Raw genomic sequence first — 18,145 nt, 5'->3', positions numbered from 1 at the left:
ATGACTGTGCTGAATTACTTAACTGCTTTCTGATTACTGCGTCATACTTACGTGTGCTTGTTAACATACTAGTCTTGTGTAGAAAATTGACTAAATAGTTCTATATACCTTCCTAAATGTTGGGAATTAAAAATGTTACAAATATATATATATGACACTATATGGAATAACTTAGCACTTTAACAGAACGGTATCCAACCGAACAACCGGACATTACCCGGAACACTAAAATATTGCAAGAAGCATTGTTTTTCTTTTTCTGAGCTAGTTATGGTTCCCGAGCACTATAACACACTACATGAAACATGGAACACACTAAACATCTAACTAAGCACTTACTTTCCAATTATAACCTAATTATATGGTTAAACCCTAGCATACTACCCCCCCCCCACCTAGTTACTGCCCCAACCAAGGGACCCCACTTGTGATTTGTTTGAATTGTTTATTTGATCTTGTTGGTCCTTTTGAAACACATTATACATGAGATAATACAAGAACATGGTTTATAAGAATGCACATTAAGCTCATAACCTTCATTTCTCATTCAACACTCAACACCAAAACTCTCTCTTCTCTTCTCCCTTGGCTTCGGCCGAACTCACCACCACCATCATCACCTTCATTCAATCTTGTTTCATCCATTCCATACATATACAAAGGCGTATCAAGGTGAATCACGAGGTGTGGAACTCACGGATCATCAAGGACCTTCTTCACGAGCTTTTATCCACTCATTTTCTCTAGTGTTTCTTCCCTAGCTTAAAAGCTAGTAGTAAGCTTCTCTGATCCTCATTTACTTAATGTTTATGGTGGTTAATAGTTATATCTTGATGAAAATATATGAACACTAAAAGATCATAAACACAAAACTTGAACATAAGCTTAAAGATGAAGAAACAAGATGAAATAATGGTAGTATGATGTTGTTTGAATGTGTAGATGATTTCTTGATGATTACTAGTAATATGATGGTTAGTCATCATATGAGACTTGTTAAGTTATGATTAAAAACATGGCTTAACAAGTTAGGGATGATTATGTGTACATGAAATAATCATCCACTAGTGAAAACATGAACTTGAAAGTAGGATGATTTTCTTGAAAAATAATAAACAACTAGTAATCTTGTAAATCCAAGTCTTAAGGATGATTTTTCTAAACAAACCAAGTTAAAAGGGACGGGTTTTGAAGGATCATAACTTTTCTTGCATATACATTATTTTTTTTTTGAATTTAAAAGGAGTATAAGGATGCAAGTGAAACATGAAAATAGTGTAAATAGATATTTTTGTAAAATAAGTTCACAAGTTGTGAACATCTAAAAACCCCGAGAGTAAGATTATAACAAAAGTAAACACACTTTGGAGGGTAACTAAACCCACTAAACACCCCACTAAGTTACTACGCGTTTTTATGAAAAACCAAGTTCATGTTGTTATGTAAAGTGCATTGTTTTGGCACTTGACTAGTGCAATGTTGTTTAGTAACTTGTTGTTGATTGATTGAATGATTTCCGAAAAGAAAACGATATGCTAATAAGCATGGACACCTCCATTTACAAAGGAAACTCTGGCGAAATTTTCTAAAAATCCCAACACTTAGAAACTATTTTTCTAACAAGTGTTCACAAATACGTTTTAACTTTGTTTTTCAAAATAAACTTCGCCATGAGTTTTGTTACAAAATACAAAGTATCGGAGGTTGACTTTTACAAGTAAAATGGATAAATATATATTTAGAATATATATTTTATATTAGAATTGTGTGGATACTTGATTATTTTGTGAGATAGTTATATATTATTTGAGGGTAAAATAATATAACTTAACATTAGAATTGTGTAGTACGTGATAGAAGTAATGAATAGATAAACTATACATAGGATACGTGTTATGCATGCACGAGAAACTGATTGTTATCTGTACCTTATTAGGACGTGCTTGATTTCCGATTATTAGAGTGACTAATCTAACGGAGCAAACCAAGGTGAGTTCACACACTTTCTAAGGCATGGGATTCCCGGTGGTTGGGTATGAGATTAAAGAATTAAAACGGAACCTACATATCCTCCTTGGGTAGGATATGTACCGCCATCCTCCATGGGTAGGATGCCAATAATAATCCTGCGTATTCTCCTTGGGTAGAATACGTACGTTCGTCCTCCTTGGGTAGGACACCAACCTTAAAACTTACTAGACAAAACTCTATTATTAAGTCCCTCATTTTATATCGACTTAATCGCCGAGGCCAATGGCGAGCGGGTCATTAGTTAATAGCGCTATTAGGTTTAACAAACCTCACACCGTGCCAGTCGGACGGGCATGTACTAATGGACTATGGCAAACTGTCAATGATGATAGACATTGACGTAGGGCACAACTTACTTTCGTTAGTAGCCGATATGGTAACGGGCTAGTGGTTCACTTGGGGAAGCCCCCACTGATTATGGATATGGTTTGGGTAACAAAGAAGGAACTAGTTAATCATATTTTCAACTATGGGGTAAGCCCCACGGCAAGTAAGCCAGCAAAAGACAAACCATGTTTTCGGAAACAACTTAAAACTAAACAACCAACTGTGAACTCACTCAACTTTGTTGTTGACTCGTTGTTACATGCCTTACAGGTCGTTAGATGCTTATGGAGCTTGCACGAGGAGGAGGTCGTTGTGGGATGTGGACTGTTATGTTCCGTGCTTAACACTTGAACTTTATGAACTTATTGAACTTATGTTTTGGTTTTACGTTTTATGCTTCCGCTGCTAACTTAAAGTTGGTTACTTTCTTTTGGTCACCAATTGTATTGTGGTTGGTTTTATTTACTTAATTACGTTGTTCAATATGATTGGTGGCTCGATCCTGGTCGTGTCACGCCTCCAAGCGGTGATACTCCGCATGGTGGATTTTGGGGGTGTGACACGTTCACCTGGGGAAGTCACAAGAGGTTTAGAAAAAGGTAACCTCCCCCAAGTTTAGAATTCTAGATTTACACAAAACTCAATTTAATCAATTAATTGGACGTCAAATAGACATGGTGCTAAAAGGTCGGTTAATTTAAGTGGTAATAAAAAACAGGTCGTTGTCAACAGATCTTTTACAGTTCAATTATCCTATTTACTAGCGTGAGTCAACCTACTTTATGTCACCCAACAAGCGACAAGGTTTTGTCATCAACCAAACAATTTGTAAAGCAAGGACTACTAACACATGCAATTAGTTTTAAATAAACCATCACATCAGATTGTTTAAACTTTAAACAACATTTTCAATGTCAAAAACAAATCCAAACATGAATAAAACTTAGAAAAGCGTCAAATCCTACGAACCCGTTCGTTTGAAGGAAGCCACAGATAGCCTAGCCGCTCAAACTTATCATCTTTATGCACCTTGAATCCCGTGTAAATGGTGATGATTTGGGTTTATTAAGGGTTTTGGGAAACATAACAGGAGAAGAACAACACCAAAATCCATCTGGATTACAGCAATTGGTACATTTCTAATCTTTTTAACTCCAATTTCAGCCATTTTTTATTCAAAGGTTGTGGTGTAGCTTATTGTCCGTTTACTTACCGCTTTGTAAACTACAAATGGTATGAAATGGAATAACTTTAATCTTCTGAGCTTAAATTACCAAAAAAAAAAAAAACAAACCAGAATGGTAGTTTGATTTAACATTGGATATTGATCAAGCATACTTCAAAGTTGAAAGCCTAAAGCATGAAAAGAATGAAGATTTAATAAAGGGAATGAAGATTTAATAAATGGAATGAAGCTTTTGATGCTTTATCTGTGTGCTTATATATCTTTAAACATTGTCATTTTGTGAATCTTGTTTTTGTTTTGATTGTTTTTCAAGGATGTCGACCTTGTTGAAACAAGGAACATGAAAATGGTTCAAAAGATATTATCAAAGTTTCCAACATCCAACATGAGTGCATTTGTCCTGTTCTGAAAATATTTATAGATTAGATCCTTTTATTAGGTTGTGGGGTGTGGGGCGGTGGAATGCCCACAACGTTGGCTAGACCACACCGGGGTAGCGTTGGTCATGGCGTTGCCCTGCTGGCGTGGAGATTGATCCTGGCGTGGGGTGGGGGAGGGGGGACAGTGTGACGTAGCTGGCTTGGATTGGTTGGTTCAATATAGCCGTTGGGGGTGGCGGTTTGTGGTAACTTAAATTTTTAAAAAAACTTACATTTTTTTACCTATAAATACTCACCTAAACCCAAACCCAAACCAAAAATTACATTTTTTTCTCATTCTTCTTCCACCAAACCCAAACCAACAAGTCGAAAATGGTGCATTGGACCGAAGAGGAGAAAATAACACTAGTGACATCGATTGTGGACGCACAACGTACTCTACAACGCGGTTAAACCGCATATTGGGGGCGAGCATTCCAACAATACCAACAACACGTTGGGTACACGCGTCACAACTTAAACGCGTGTCAACACAAATGGCGTGAGCTCAAACCGAGGTTGGATCGGTTTAAAGTTTGCTTCGACTGTGTCCCAGCTGGCGACTTGACCTATGACGATCGAGTGGAATACGGAGTTTAAGTGGGTTCCCCACTTTAATATTTACCGTACTTTATAATTTTTTTAATTTTTTTGTAGGATTTAATAAGTTGGTTTTTTATTTTTTAGGATGTAATAAGTTGGTTTTTTTTATTTTTTAGGATTTATTAAGTAGGTTTTTTTATATTTTAGGATTGTCTTTTTTTGTAATTTTTTTTAAATTAATATAAGTTGTGTTTTTTATATAACGAGTTGACGCTATCCCGCGCGTTGCGGCGGGAACCTGATTATGAATGCAAATCACTATGTGAAATATTAAAATGCGGCGGGATCTAACCAATTATGTGATACAAAATCATTGAAACAAACTTCACAATTCCCAATTCGTACAATTGAAAGAAAATTCAAATTTTCTCAAATGAAATTCCATCTATATGAATGTTTTCAAAGATGTTAATATTTTCATATGATTAAAAACACACACAACCATTAGTCATCACATAAACTCACACTAACCCAACAATGGCCCTCTTACTTCTTCATCTTTCTCAAAAAACACAGCAATCCGCTCTTTTAAAAGGTATTTGATAGTTGTAACAGGATGTGAAGGTTGAAGTATAACACCTACGGGCGTGTACAACCGATTCTAAAATTTAACGAATTAAATCATCAATAATCAAAGAAGTATTTAAATCGAAAATTGAACAAAACACACAAAGAAACAAATAAACTTTAACTTTACAAAAGTCAAATTGGTTTTAATATCTTCCTGTTGAGGAACGATTTGAACTCAATTTGATCAAATTTAATCCTCTTCTTCACCAATAATTTTGATTAAATTTATTTTTAAAATACTAAACAACACTTACGTGAAAATACCGAGATCATGGTTCGCCCCAAAACAAATGGATCAGAAATTTTAATAAAAAAGGATTTTGATAACAATTGCTTAAAAAATATTAAAAACCAATTGATCAGACACTTGTATAAACATCATAAGATCATCCCTAATAATTAACTCAAAATTCTACATGATTTTGTATAAATTGTAAGGTTTCAATGGGAATTCCATCGACTAAAATAAAATAACATAAGCGTATATTAAGAGGCATGCGAATCAATAAACATGCGGCGAGATCTAACCGATTACCTGATATGAAATCGTTGCAAACAACGAATGCTTTCAATGTCTAATCAGATTCAATCATTTTATTAAACTCGGAGAATTTAGACTGAATGTTCATCGGAACCGGGATCCTAGTCTCTTGCCGAACTTTTCCTTAAAGGTCTGATAGAATTTGATTAAAGTTTTATGATTGTGAGTTCAGTCTCTATCTTACTTTCAAAATCTACAAACAAAAATTCACATCCGTTCATATCATACAAAGAACCGAAGTAATAAAAAACAAACCAAAATAATCAACAGTAAAAAAATAAAACAATTGATGAAGCAGGAATTGAAAATCTGAACCGAAGTAATCAAAAGCGAATATATAAAACGATTGATAAACAGTGAAAACATACAAAATCAGGGGCGAACCGAAGTGAAGATTGGTAACAGCAGAAAATTAAGGCGAGGGAGAATCGGTGGGAAAACATTGTTGGCGGTTACTGGCGGAACTGTATGGCGTGCGTGGTTGTTTGGTACTTTATATTCATTAATGACTGGAGTTTGAAGGAAGGATAACGTTATTCATACTGGGAAACCGATGTGGTTCCTAAAGATGAATGGAGTATGAAGAAAGGAAAATGGATTTTAGGAAGATTGAAGGGTTTATAGGTTTGGGGTAAAAGATGCGTCGCTTCTTCATGTAATATCAAATTTAGTTAATTTAAAAGGGTAAGTTAATTAAGGAAATATTGTGCAACAACTTTGAATGTATATAATGTTTCTATAGGCACGTGGGTATGAATGTTTGTCGGTTCCATTTTCAACCGGTGGGTGTAAATGTTTTAGATAAATGCCAACCGGTTCCAGATGCTTTCGTAAATCATGAAGCAGGGACGCAACCCTTAAACATACCCCAAGTTAGTATTTTTTTTTTTTCCTAAATACCCGTATCTATGAGTTTTCGGTTTTAAATTGTTTGATTTAAAAAAGACATGATTCTTGAAGTTTGATTTAGAGAAAAGGGTGTGTATATTGGGACATATTGGTTTGGGTTATATGTTTATTAAGGCAAGGGTATTAGTAATAGGTGTGATGTAAAGAGACACAACTTTTGATATTGGGACATGTTGGTTTGGGTTAGATGTTTAGTAAGGAAAGGGTTTTAGTAAAAGGTGTGATGTAAAGAGACACAACTTTTGACTTACTCTAAGGTACCCCAAAGGGTTTTAGTAAAAGGTGTGATGTAAAGAGACACAACTTTTGACTTACTCTAAGACACCTCAAGTTACTTTTTGTAGGGTATAGTAATTGTAAAACATTAAAAATATCTGCATGGCACCCCACGCCGGCTTGGTCACACCGCTCCCACACCCCACTTTTTTTGGTATGGACCGGTGGAGCTCACATCTACCGCGTGTCGAACAATACCCCAAACCCAAGCCCACATCACCATTCTTAGTATGGAAAGATGTATAGAAACCGTTAAGCATGAGGAAAAAGTGGTACTTTTAGTGCTCTGATTTGAGCTTTGAAGTGTGTGCATTAGACAAAACGGTAAGTAATCACACGTGTCATGATCTCAATGGGTGTATTGTGTGGCGTGCTCCGTTTTTCACTTTTTAAAAAGAGTAAAATGTCTGGATGCTCTTTGTGGCTTTGTAAAATAACACATATAATTCTCAACTGTTGGAAATTACATCGGTGCTCCATGTGGTTTACTTTTTGTTACTCAGATGGTCACTGGAGTGGATGGCGGTTAGTTTTCTCCGTTAAATCCATTTGAAATTACAAAATTACCCTTGCTTTTATTAAAATATAAGAAGAAATATTCACACACACACACACACATATATAGATACATAAACACATATACTCACTATCTCTACAACACACAGACTATCTCTACTCTCTCTCTCTCACAGGCAAACCCTTGCCGCCACCAGCACCACCGCCTGCCGCCACTAGCACCACCACCACCACCTGCCACCACCCCCACACCACCACAAATTGGTACAAACAGAACAACTAACAGTACAACTAATATTTGTAACATATCAAGATCCTGAACACAAGGCCATATTTTTATCAAACTGCTTGATGAAATTGAAGATTTTGAGTCATACCCATTTCAAGAAATAGCGATTAGTGAAATCTGTAAGCCTTAATTACAACAAACTACCAAGAATTTAGCTGGGATTTCATGCTTTCTATCACTCTAGAAAACCGATCACATATCTGCAACGTCATGTCCCTTACACAATGTCTACATCAGTTACTTCTCTACCACCGTGACACCACTGCCGCTGCCTCCAGCATCCTCTTCTCTGAGTCGACGAGTGAGGATAATGAGTGGATGCGAAATCGGGCTTTGGAGATGGATTCCCACCAGGAGTGCATTGGATCGGTGTTGGTAGTGGTGGTGGTGGTGGTTAGGGCGGTGATGACGTTATTGTTCTGGTGATGCTGGTTACCGTTGCGTTGGTTTTGGGAGGATGAGGAGGTGGTGGTGGAAGAGGAGGAGGGAGATCCGCCGGGAGCATGGTGGCAAAAGTCCATCTGTAAGCAGTAGCGACGGTGGTGGTAAATCTCCGGCGAGGGGGAAGAAGCATTGGGGGCTAGGTTTTTGTATTTAGTTCTGGTGGGGCCCACTTAATATATATATATATATAGGATCAAGATCATTTCAGAACTCTATTTATTTTCAGAACTTGCAGAACTCATCTAGACCATTGAATGATTTAATCAATGGTTCACAAGTATAATGTCAATTTTGTAATTAAATCTAAAAATAGGGAGATTAAATAAAGAAACTAAGGGTATTATAGGGAATTTAACATTGATTTTTTATTAACATCTCCTATAATTACTCATCCCCCCTTAAATCACGTCATTTTGGTTTTAGCCCTATAATTCAAGTTGTTTTAGACTTTTAGCATCGTTGATAATGCTACACCAGCTTCACATGCCACCAAGGAAGAAGAAAACAAAACAAACAGACATGTAACTTGTTATATTATTTTGACTATTCTGTTTAAGGAAATTATTTATTGGAGTTTCAAACCTTTTATAATTATAAACAAAGTATCCATGTAATTTATATTGTATTAACTTTTTATTGTTATTTGAATCAGTTCATCGAACTTTTATGCTCATGATTTTTTTATCTAGAGTTTAGCTGACTTTATTCATCATTTAATAACAAATAGACGATTAGTTTAATTATTTTTAAAGATTTAGTTTAAGTGAACCGATAATCAGTTTAAGTATTTACATGTATGTAACTATTATATGTACACATAAAACAACATATATGGAATTTCTGTTATATGTAATCTAACTGCAATTTCTTATCATTTCGTGTGAATAGGTTTTATATTTAGCATATAAAAAGGGCTTAATTGCAAGGAAAATTGAAATTGGATAAAGACGATTGATACGTTGTTTGGTTTTATTCTTAGCAATGGATTGTCATAACATATTTTGACTATCCTTTCTAATTCTTGCATAAGAAAGTTACAGTATCAAAATCTAGATATATAAATAGACGATCAACTTAAACACAATTTTAAAGATTTGATGATCTCAGTTTAAATATTTACACGCATGTGGAACGTTTACATATATGAAATACGCGTCTAGTTTGAAGAAATATATAACTGATTTGAATATTTACGTATATGTAAGTATTATACTTACACATATATAGAACATTTGCATATATGTAAATAGACATTTGGTTTAATGAAATCGATGATCAAAGCAAATGTGTCCATATATGTCAATATTCTACTTACAAGTATGGTACATATATGTAAATATTCTACTTACAAGTATGTTAATTAAACATTTACATATATGCATATGACTCGACTATCATTTTGAAAAATGGATGAAAAAATGGATGATCATTATCAAGATTTACATATAAGTAAATAAAAGATTAACTGAAAAGATTTAGATTGAAAATTTACATATTTAATAAGTTCGAACCTTTAACATCAATGTGGATTGCTAAGAGATGGAATATGAATTTAATCTTTTAACACAGGGGTAAATCCATAAAAATTGGAGGGAGGAGAGATACGAAACTAACTAATTGCAGAAAAATAGGAAGATATAATTAATTAATAGGAGAGAGAAACAACTTAGTAAATTACTATTATACCCTTTCTCATTATTTTTAAACTTTTAGAATTAAAATAAAATGAATGGTTCACATTAGTTCTGCAAGTTCTCAATATAAATGGGGTTCTGAAAAGAACTCAACCCTATATATATATATATATATATATATATATATATATATATTAGTGTTTTAATCTAATACTAAGGGCATGTTGGTCATTTTACATGGAGTTAACGGAGAAAACTAATGGACATCCACTCTAGGGACTATCCGAGTAACAAACTGTCAAACCACAGGAAGCACCGGTGTAATTTCCAAAATTTGGGGACTATAGGTGTTATTTTACAAAACCACAGGGACTATCCAGTCATTTTACTCTTTTAAAAAAACATGTTTTTTTCATTCACGATGCTGATTTTTTTAAGGTGTTTATTTATTTGATTGTGTGTACATTGAGATAACCACTAGTTAGTTGTTTTAGAAGATGTTTTATATTTTTATCATCAACTTTACAATCATCAATTAGGCCATGTGTAGTCATAAATAAGGGTGAGCAAAAGGCAAAATCTGACCCTACCCGACCATTACCCGATCCGACCCGAGAACCGATCAAACATAAAATGCATAACCGATTCACTACCCTAAATAGTGAATCATTTATTTGATTGTGTGTACATTGAGATAACCACTAGTTAGTTGTTTTAGAAGATGTTTTATATTTTTATCATCAACTTTACTATCATCAATTAGGCCATGTGTAGTCATAAATAAGGGTGAGCAAAAGGCAAAATCTGACCTTACCCGACCATTACCCGATCCGACCCGAGAACCGATCAAACATAAAATGCATAACCGATTCACTACCCTAAATATAGGGTCGGTTCCGGGTTTTTATGTAATCGGGTTTGTCGGGTACTAAGTATAAGAACCGACACGACAATTTCATTTTTGAGCATGTTTTGTTATGAACTTGGGAAGACTATTGTACATTCACAAACCATCCGATGATGAAGAAACACAACATTCTCCTTGATTTCGGCCTTATATACATTTCAGTCTATGTTTCTTTTTCAATCCATTAACAGTGGTGAGTTATTTCTTTGCTAATTTTCATTCAAATGTTATTGATAGTCATGCCTAATTTGAACTAATTTGACCACGCAAGTATAATATGTTTGTTGCATATTAAGTAGTTATGTAATAGCGGATACGAATTTGCAAGTATTTCATGCTTGATGGGGTGTTTATGCTTCAATCTAATGTTTATTATCCATGATTAATCTCTTTGCACACCAAGTGTTTGATAAAGTGCCCAACTGAAAAATTTGACAAAACATATTACCAAAGGTTGTTGTTTTTTAATTGCACTACCAAATGTAGATAAAACCTTAACCAAAAATCATAACTTAAACATCCAAGAATTCAAAACGTATTGAGTAATTCACAGTCACAGCCAAGAAGTTGACTACAAATTCAATGCAGATGGTTTCTTTCTCTATATGAATGTATCAGTGGGAGCATCATGCAGCCGTTGTATGTTATATATTTTAGGGATTCAAGCCCCAATCACTACTGGGCTATGGCCTAATCTTTTTTAAGTAGCACTTTACTTCGGTCCATAGGTCCAAGTCGGGTTTCACCATGAAAAGAACGGAGAACCGACCCGACCTGATTTTATATGAAAAAAGGGAACCAATCTAAATATATAGGTACTTGGGTTCAGGTCGGGTATATTTTCAGTTCAGTTCTTGGTTATTTTATGTCCGGACCTAAACTTGCTCACCCTTTGGCATAAAGCCCCTTTGGGGGCGTTATGCGACAAATGGCGATATGCGTAAGAGAGGGGCTTTATAGGGCTTTATATCATAAGAGGGTGTAGTGGTAAGGGGTTATATAACCCCTTCAATTATACATACATATGTATGTGTATATATATATATGTGTGTGTATGTGTGTGTTAGTGGGGAGAAAGAGGCTGCAAATGTTCACGCCGCTATGTCTATCGCGGCGCCAAGAATTTCCACCCTATAGCGCCCCCTGTAATGGTGTTTAGGGGCGCCATGGGGTTTTATGCTGAGAGATGGCACTATGTAGCGCTCCATTACACGTGCTCTTAGGATTTAAGTAGGACAAATCATGTCTTATGTGAACCATAATCATAGTCGTATGATTGTAATGACACACTTGTGGCAATCTCAGTAAGATACTCGATTTATAATCATGTCTCTTAAACACCAAACAAGCTATTCCAAATTATTAGATTTCATCTTTGTTATCAATAAGTGTGTTTTCACCAAAACGCCATTTGGACTTGATGCGAGTCCCGGATTGAAGACATTCAACGTCATTCGATGTAAATTTAGAATTAGTAACCCTTTCTTTTCGGAAATTTTATGTAAATGAACCTGATTATTTGACTTCGGAAGCATGTTTCGCTGGTGATCGTAGGAAAACTTGAACCCCTAATTCTAGAATACCATATATGATATAAATAATATATTTTTCACAGGTTGAAACATGTATGGTCTTAGGTGATACTCGCCCAGTTACTTGAACCAAATATATTACTATTACTCCCGGCATCTTGACCTAGAGTAGTGGAAACGGGTTTGTTTGGGCAAGAAATTTTATATTTTGGGCTAAAATAGGCAGCAACATTACATTGCATGGAATGGGTCAGAATGGACGCCGTAATACCTATCTAAAGTTTAGAACAAGTTCAAACGGGTTAGAACATACTTTAACGGATCGGATTCAGACGCGTTAGAACAAGTAAGAACGGGTCGACGACATCTTTGATGATAAAACCACGTGAGGTTGTTGATTATACGTTTCCTGACAAACATCAACTTCGACGGACCACCACCTCAACTCCAGCTTCAACGTACCACCGCCTACCAACCACCCCTACAAACACACAACCATCAACCATTGCCACCACCATAACCACAAGCACCACCAACCAACGTCGCATCAATCACCACTAACCAGCGTTGCCACAACCACCACCTATTAACGCCATTGAAACCACCAATCGCCATCAATCATTGTTGTAACCAAAATATCCGCAATTGCCTCCACCTCCAAAGTTGCTGTAACATATTACAAAAATACACATGTGGCATTTATATAGTATCACCCGGTACTCCAGTAGCATCAATCAGTGGCTAGTTGAATAATAAATATTTATAAAATTATAACTGGTAAAAAAGCATTTGATATTGTTTAACAAACCTGTATCAACCTGAACTCATTTTGGTCATAACCTGTTTTAATTCAAACTATTTTGGCCAGAACCTGTTTTAACCTGAACTTGTTTTGATCAATTTTTACCCAAACCAAATTAGACCCGCTGTGATCTGAACCCAGTCTGACCCGATCCTGTTCTAACCTGAACTTATTCTAACCCGAACCTGTTCTGACCCACGACTCGACCCAGACGTTTGGCCAGACCTAATTACTATATGATATTAATAGATAATGTATTTATGGTTATAATTCTGTACAATATTATCTTTGTAAATATCCCTAAAATTACGGGATTGTATTTTCTATATAGTGGAAACCCATTCAAGGGAGAGGATCAAGGATCCTATTGTTTCATGGTATCACGAGACCAGGAACCCTAATCCCTCTTTCGGCCGCCGATCACCTCCTCTCTTTTCTTTTTCGGCAGCCTCCTCCTCCCTTCGTTCACCTGTTCTTCCCCTGCTTCATTCTTTTTCACAGCCTCTACCTCATGGAAAACAAGTTACACCCGGCCGTCACGGTCTCGAACATCAAAACTGCTATACCCGTTACCCTTGAGATAGAAACCGGCCATTGGTCTACGTGGTCGGAACTTTTCAAACTACACTACAAAGCCTTGCAAATATACGATCACCTCCTTCCACCCGCTGCTGACACACCCAAGCCTTCAACCGACAATGACAAAACTACCGGCGACTCTTCTTCTGCCAAAGAAGTCTGGAAGCGTCTTGATTCCATAGTCCTCCAATGGATTTATGGAACAATCTCCCAAGATCTCGTCCACACAATTATCAAGCCCGGTACCACCGCTCATCAAGCAGGGACTACTCTCGAAAACCTGTTTCAAGACAACAAGAGTGCCCGTGCTCTTCACCTTCGTCATCGCTTCACCACTACTCGTCTTGAAAATTTTACTAATGTCTCTGCCTATTGCCAGGAGCTGAAAGTTCTGTCCGATCAGCTTGCGAGTGTCGGCCACCCAGTCGACAATGATGCTCTTGTCTTACAACTTATTGTTGGCCTCACTGATCAATACGAAGGAATTGGCCCGGTCCTTCACGGTCAGGACCCACTGCCATCGTTCTCTACGGCTCGGTCTAAGCTTTGCATCGTCGAGTCACACAAGCAGGAGCAAGCCTTACAAGCTGCCAAAACCGCCGGCACTGCCCTCACAACCTCCACTCGATCAGCCCCCACCACACCAGCCGACTTCTCCTCCTCTTCCGAGCGTGGACCCGGTCGTGGCTGATCACGTGGTCGCGAACGTGGCAGGAATGGGTTTTGGCAGGGGACGCTCGTCATACAACTTCTGGCCCAGCCCATATCCACCGTACAACTACTGGCCGCCCACCCCATATGGTTGGCCTGCCAATGGGCCGGCCCAGCAGTTCCCTCCTCAATGGGCCTCGCCCCTATCCTACCACTAGCTCGTGGCCCAACACTCATAATGGATCAGGCATCTTGGGCTCCAAACCGTCACAGGCTCATAACACGGCTTATACACCAACGGACATTGATCAAGCACTCAATGCAATGTCCTTGAACCAGCAGGAGCCAACCTAATTTATGGACACCGGGGCGACATGTAATATGTCTAACACCTCTGCTGATTTTCACTCTTTTTCTAATAATAGCATGGGACAACAAATTATCGTCGGTGATGGCTCCACCATCCCGGTACTTGGACATGGCATCAAAACCTTACCTACACCATTCCCTCCCCTTGCCCTTAAAAACGTCCTTTATGCTCCCAAATTACTTAAAAATTTAATCTCAGTTCATCGGTTCACTACCGACAACTCTGTCTCTGCCGAATTTGACCCCTTTGGTTTTCTTGTGAAGGATTACAGGAGCCGAATCCCTATCCTTCGGTGCAATAGCAGCGGTGATCTCTACCCACTCGTGCTAGGACCCGGAGCCACCACTTTTCCAACCACCTTTGCTACTGTTACCTCTACTTTATGGCACCAACGTCTTGGTCACCCAGGACGTGCACCTTTACAGTCTTTAAAGTCGTCTTGTTCTGTTGATTTTTCCAATTTAAACAATAACATTTGTTATTCTTGTGTGCTTGGCAAAAGTATTAGATTAACTTTCGCCAATTCTTACACTCGTATTTGTTATCCTTTTGATCTTATTCATAACGATTTATGGACATCTCCTGTTTTAAGTTCCGATGGTCATAGATATTATATTTTATTTATTCACGATGTCACTAATTTTCTATGGACCTACCCCTTAACAAACAAATCTCAAGTATATAATATTTTCTGTCAATTTCACAAATTAATCACCACCCAGTTTGAGTGACCTATAAAAACCTTTCAATGTGATAACGGAACGGAATACGTAAATTCCTGGTTCAAAACATTTTTTGCCACCCATGGCATCCTTTTCCGCCACTCGTGTCCTCACACCTCCTACCAAAACGGCAAGGAGGAACGTATGATCTGTACCATTAATAATATGATTCGCACCATTCTTACCCACGCCTCCTTACCTAACACTTTTTGGCATCACGCCCTCACCACCTCAACATACCTTCTAAATATCCTACCCGTCAAACTTCTCAATGACAAAACACCCACCGAAGCATTATACCACCGCGTACCCTCCTACGAGCACTTACGTGTTTTCGGGTGCCTTTGTTATCCTTTGTTTCGAAACACCACAAATCACAAACTTGACCCACAATCCTCCCCTTGCGTCTTCTTGGGGTACCCACTAAACCACCGTGGTTACAAATGCTTCAACCTTAAAACTAAACAAATTATCCTATCCCGTCATGTGGCCTTTGACGAAACTACCTTTCCGTTCACCAACACCATTAAACCACCCCTGACCTACGATTTCCTCACCACATTTCCACCACTCCTTTGGCCACATGTCCAGCCGACAACTACCCAAACCCAACTGACCAACCCCGCCTATCAGCCTAACACTTCTCAACCGGACCCCACACCTCATCCTAGCCCAGCCCAATCCAACAACTCCCCCCTTTCCACTTCTCCTCCGGCCACTACAGCCAACACCCTCCATCCTCCCCAACCCACCCTACTTCGCTAACCCAACCAATCAGCCTAACCAGCCCACCATCACCTTCTGACCCGCCAAATTCCCCACCCACAACAGCCCACACATCGCACCCCTCTCCAGTCCTAGCTACTCCCCAGCCTCCACCTCCCACTACAACCACCCGCACCATGCGCACACGCGCCATGTACGGTATCGTTAAACCAACCAATCGCCTTAACTTAAATGTTTCCACCATTGTTCCGCTACCCAAAAGCCCAACCGTTGCCTTGTCCAATCCGGTTTGGCACAAAGCCATGACCGACGAATACCATGCTCTTATCAAGAATGAGACGTGGGAATTAACACCGAGGTTGCCGTACATGCACATTATTCGGAGCATGTGGTTATTTAAACATAAGTTCAAATCTGACGGGTCATTGGAGAGTATAAGGCACGACTAGTTTGTGATGGTCGCCTTCAGCAAGTTGGGGTTGATTGTGGTGATACTTTTAGTTCGGTTGTCAAGCCGGGCACTATACGTACAGTTTTATCTATTACACTTTCTCAGTCTTGGAAGGTACACCAGCTAGACGTCACCAATGCATTTCTACATGGCAATCTACAAGAAACAGTTTACATGTACCAACCAATGGGGTTTCGGGATGCCAACGTTCCCGATCACGTCTGTTGCCTCAAGAAATCGTTATACGGGTTGAAACAGGCTCCTAGGGCGTGGTATCAACGCTTTACCGACTTTGTGCTCACCTTAGGGTTCACACAAAGTAAATGTGACGCTTCTTTGTTCACCTTTCATCAGGGTTAACAGGTTGCTTATCTTCTTCTATATGTCGATGACATCTTGCTGGTCACTTCTTCTGCCAACCTTCGCGCTACTATCATGTCTCATCTGGCAAAGGAATTCGCCATGAAGGACCTCGGTCCCCTAAGTTTTTTTCTTGGTATCTCCGTCAAGCATCACAAGGACACTATGTTTCTATCTCAACAGGCCTATGCTCAGGAGATTATTGAACGAGTCAGTATGTCCTCTTGCAATCATGTGCACACCCCAGTTGACACACATGCCAAACTTAGTGCAAGTGTTGGGGCTAATTTTCATGACCCGACTTTATACCGTAGTCTGGCCGGTGCTCTTCAGTACCTCACCTTCACAAGACCCGACATAAGCTATGCCGTGCAACAAATATGTATCCATATGCATGCTCCAAAATCGGATCATTGGAATGCACTGAAGCGCATTATACGTTACATCCAAGGTACTACTTCATTTGGTCTCACCCTCGGCCCGTCTCCTACGCCTCAACTGACCGCATATACTGACGCGGATTGGGCCGGGTGCCCTAACACTCGCCGGTCCACTAGTCTATATTGTGTGTATTATGGTGACAAACTTATATCTTGGTCTTCCAAACGGCAAGCTACTATTTCTCGTTCAAGCGCGGAAGCTGAATATCGGGGAGTTGCTAACGTAGTCGCAGAGGTTTGCTGGCTTCGCAACCTCCTTTTGGAATTACAACGCCCTCTTTCACGTGCCACTCTTGTTTATTGTGACAACGTTAGCGCCATTTATCTTTCGGGCAACCCCGTCCAACATCAACGCACTAAACATATCGAGCTAGACATCCACTTCGTGCGTGAAAAGGTTTAACGGGGTGAGATTCGCGTTCATCATGTTCCTTCTCGATATCAGATTGCGGATATTTTTGTCACACCTCGAAATATCAGAGCATTGGCGTGACTGGACTGGTATCTACATTGCACAGCGGAAGCAAATATGCTAAGACTTTTAGAAATTGAACGCCACTAAGTACTCGACTCCATATGGTTCTCCTATTCCAACCGTGCCTTGTCTTAGAAATGCAACCTGAGAAAGAAACATGCGAAAAATCAACATAAAGTTGAGCGAGTTCATAGTTTGTTGTAAAGGATTTGAAATAAATCTTTCTGAATAACCGGTTTTTGAAGTATTGTTGAGAAAACGAATTTAAAATCATTTTCTTGTCAAGTTATATGGAAACTTGATATGAAAACATGGTATGTATCTTGTATAAATCATGTATTCTTGAATAAATCATGTATTCTTGTATATATCATGTATTTCTGTA

At 38.4% G+C, this 18,145-nt stretch overlaps 2 protein-coding genes across 2 annotated transcripts; both read left to right on the top strand.

Annotated features, from left to right (window-relative positions):
• The first annotated feature begins 13,497 nt into the window (after positions 1–13,497).
• LOC110887063 lies at positions 13,498–14,256 on the top strand. Its single transcript, XM_022134969.1, has one exon. It carries the CDS (start codon positions 13,498–13,500, stop codon positions 14,254–14,256), a length of 759 nt encoding a protein of 252 aa, XP_021990661.1.
• Positions 14,257–16,671: 2,415 nt separating this feature from the next.
• On the top strand, positions 16,672–17,688 carry LOC118483311 (uncharacterized mitochondrial protein AtMg00810-like). The gene is made up of 2 exons (XM_035978970.1): positions 16,672–16,779; positions 16,849–17,688. The coding sequence occupies exons 1-2, from the start codon at positions 16,672–16,674 to the stop codon at positions 17,686–17,688; spliced, it is 948 nt and encodes a 315-aa protein (XP_035834863.1).
• Positions 17,689–18,145: the final 457 nt, after the last annotated feature.

Source organism: Helianthus annuus, chromosome 10, assembly GCF_002127325.2.
Source record: "Helianthus annuus cultivar XRQ/B chromosome 10, HanXRQr2.0-SUNRISE, whole genome shotgun sequence".
In the NCBI taxonomy this organism is placed as follows: Eukaryota; Viridiplantae; Streptophyta; class Magnoliopsida; order Asterales; family Asteraceae; genus Helianthus; species Helianthus annuus.
Note: the sequence above shows the minus strand (reverse complement) of the source record. Positions and strands in the feature narration are given on the sequence as shown.

Bases quoted from the DNA above. Each gene is read 5' to 3' on its own strand.
- LOC118483311 (XM_035978970.1), top strand. From the start codon at position 16,672: ATGGGGTTTCGGGATGCCAACGTTCCCGATCACGTCTGTTGCCTCAAG. The intron at 16,780-16,848 runs GTGCTCACCTTA...CAGGGTTAACAG, and splicing joins ATCAACGCTTTACCGACTTT to GTTGCTTATCTTCTTCTATA.
- LOC110887063 (XM_022134969.1), top strand. From the start codon at position 13,498: ATGGAAAACAAGTTACACCCGGCCGTCACGGTCTCGAACATCAAAACT.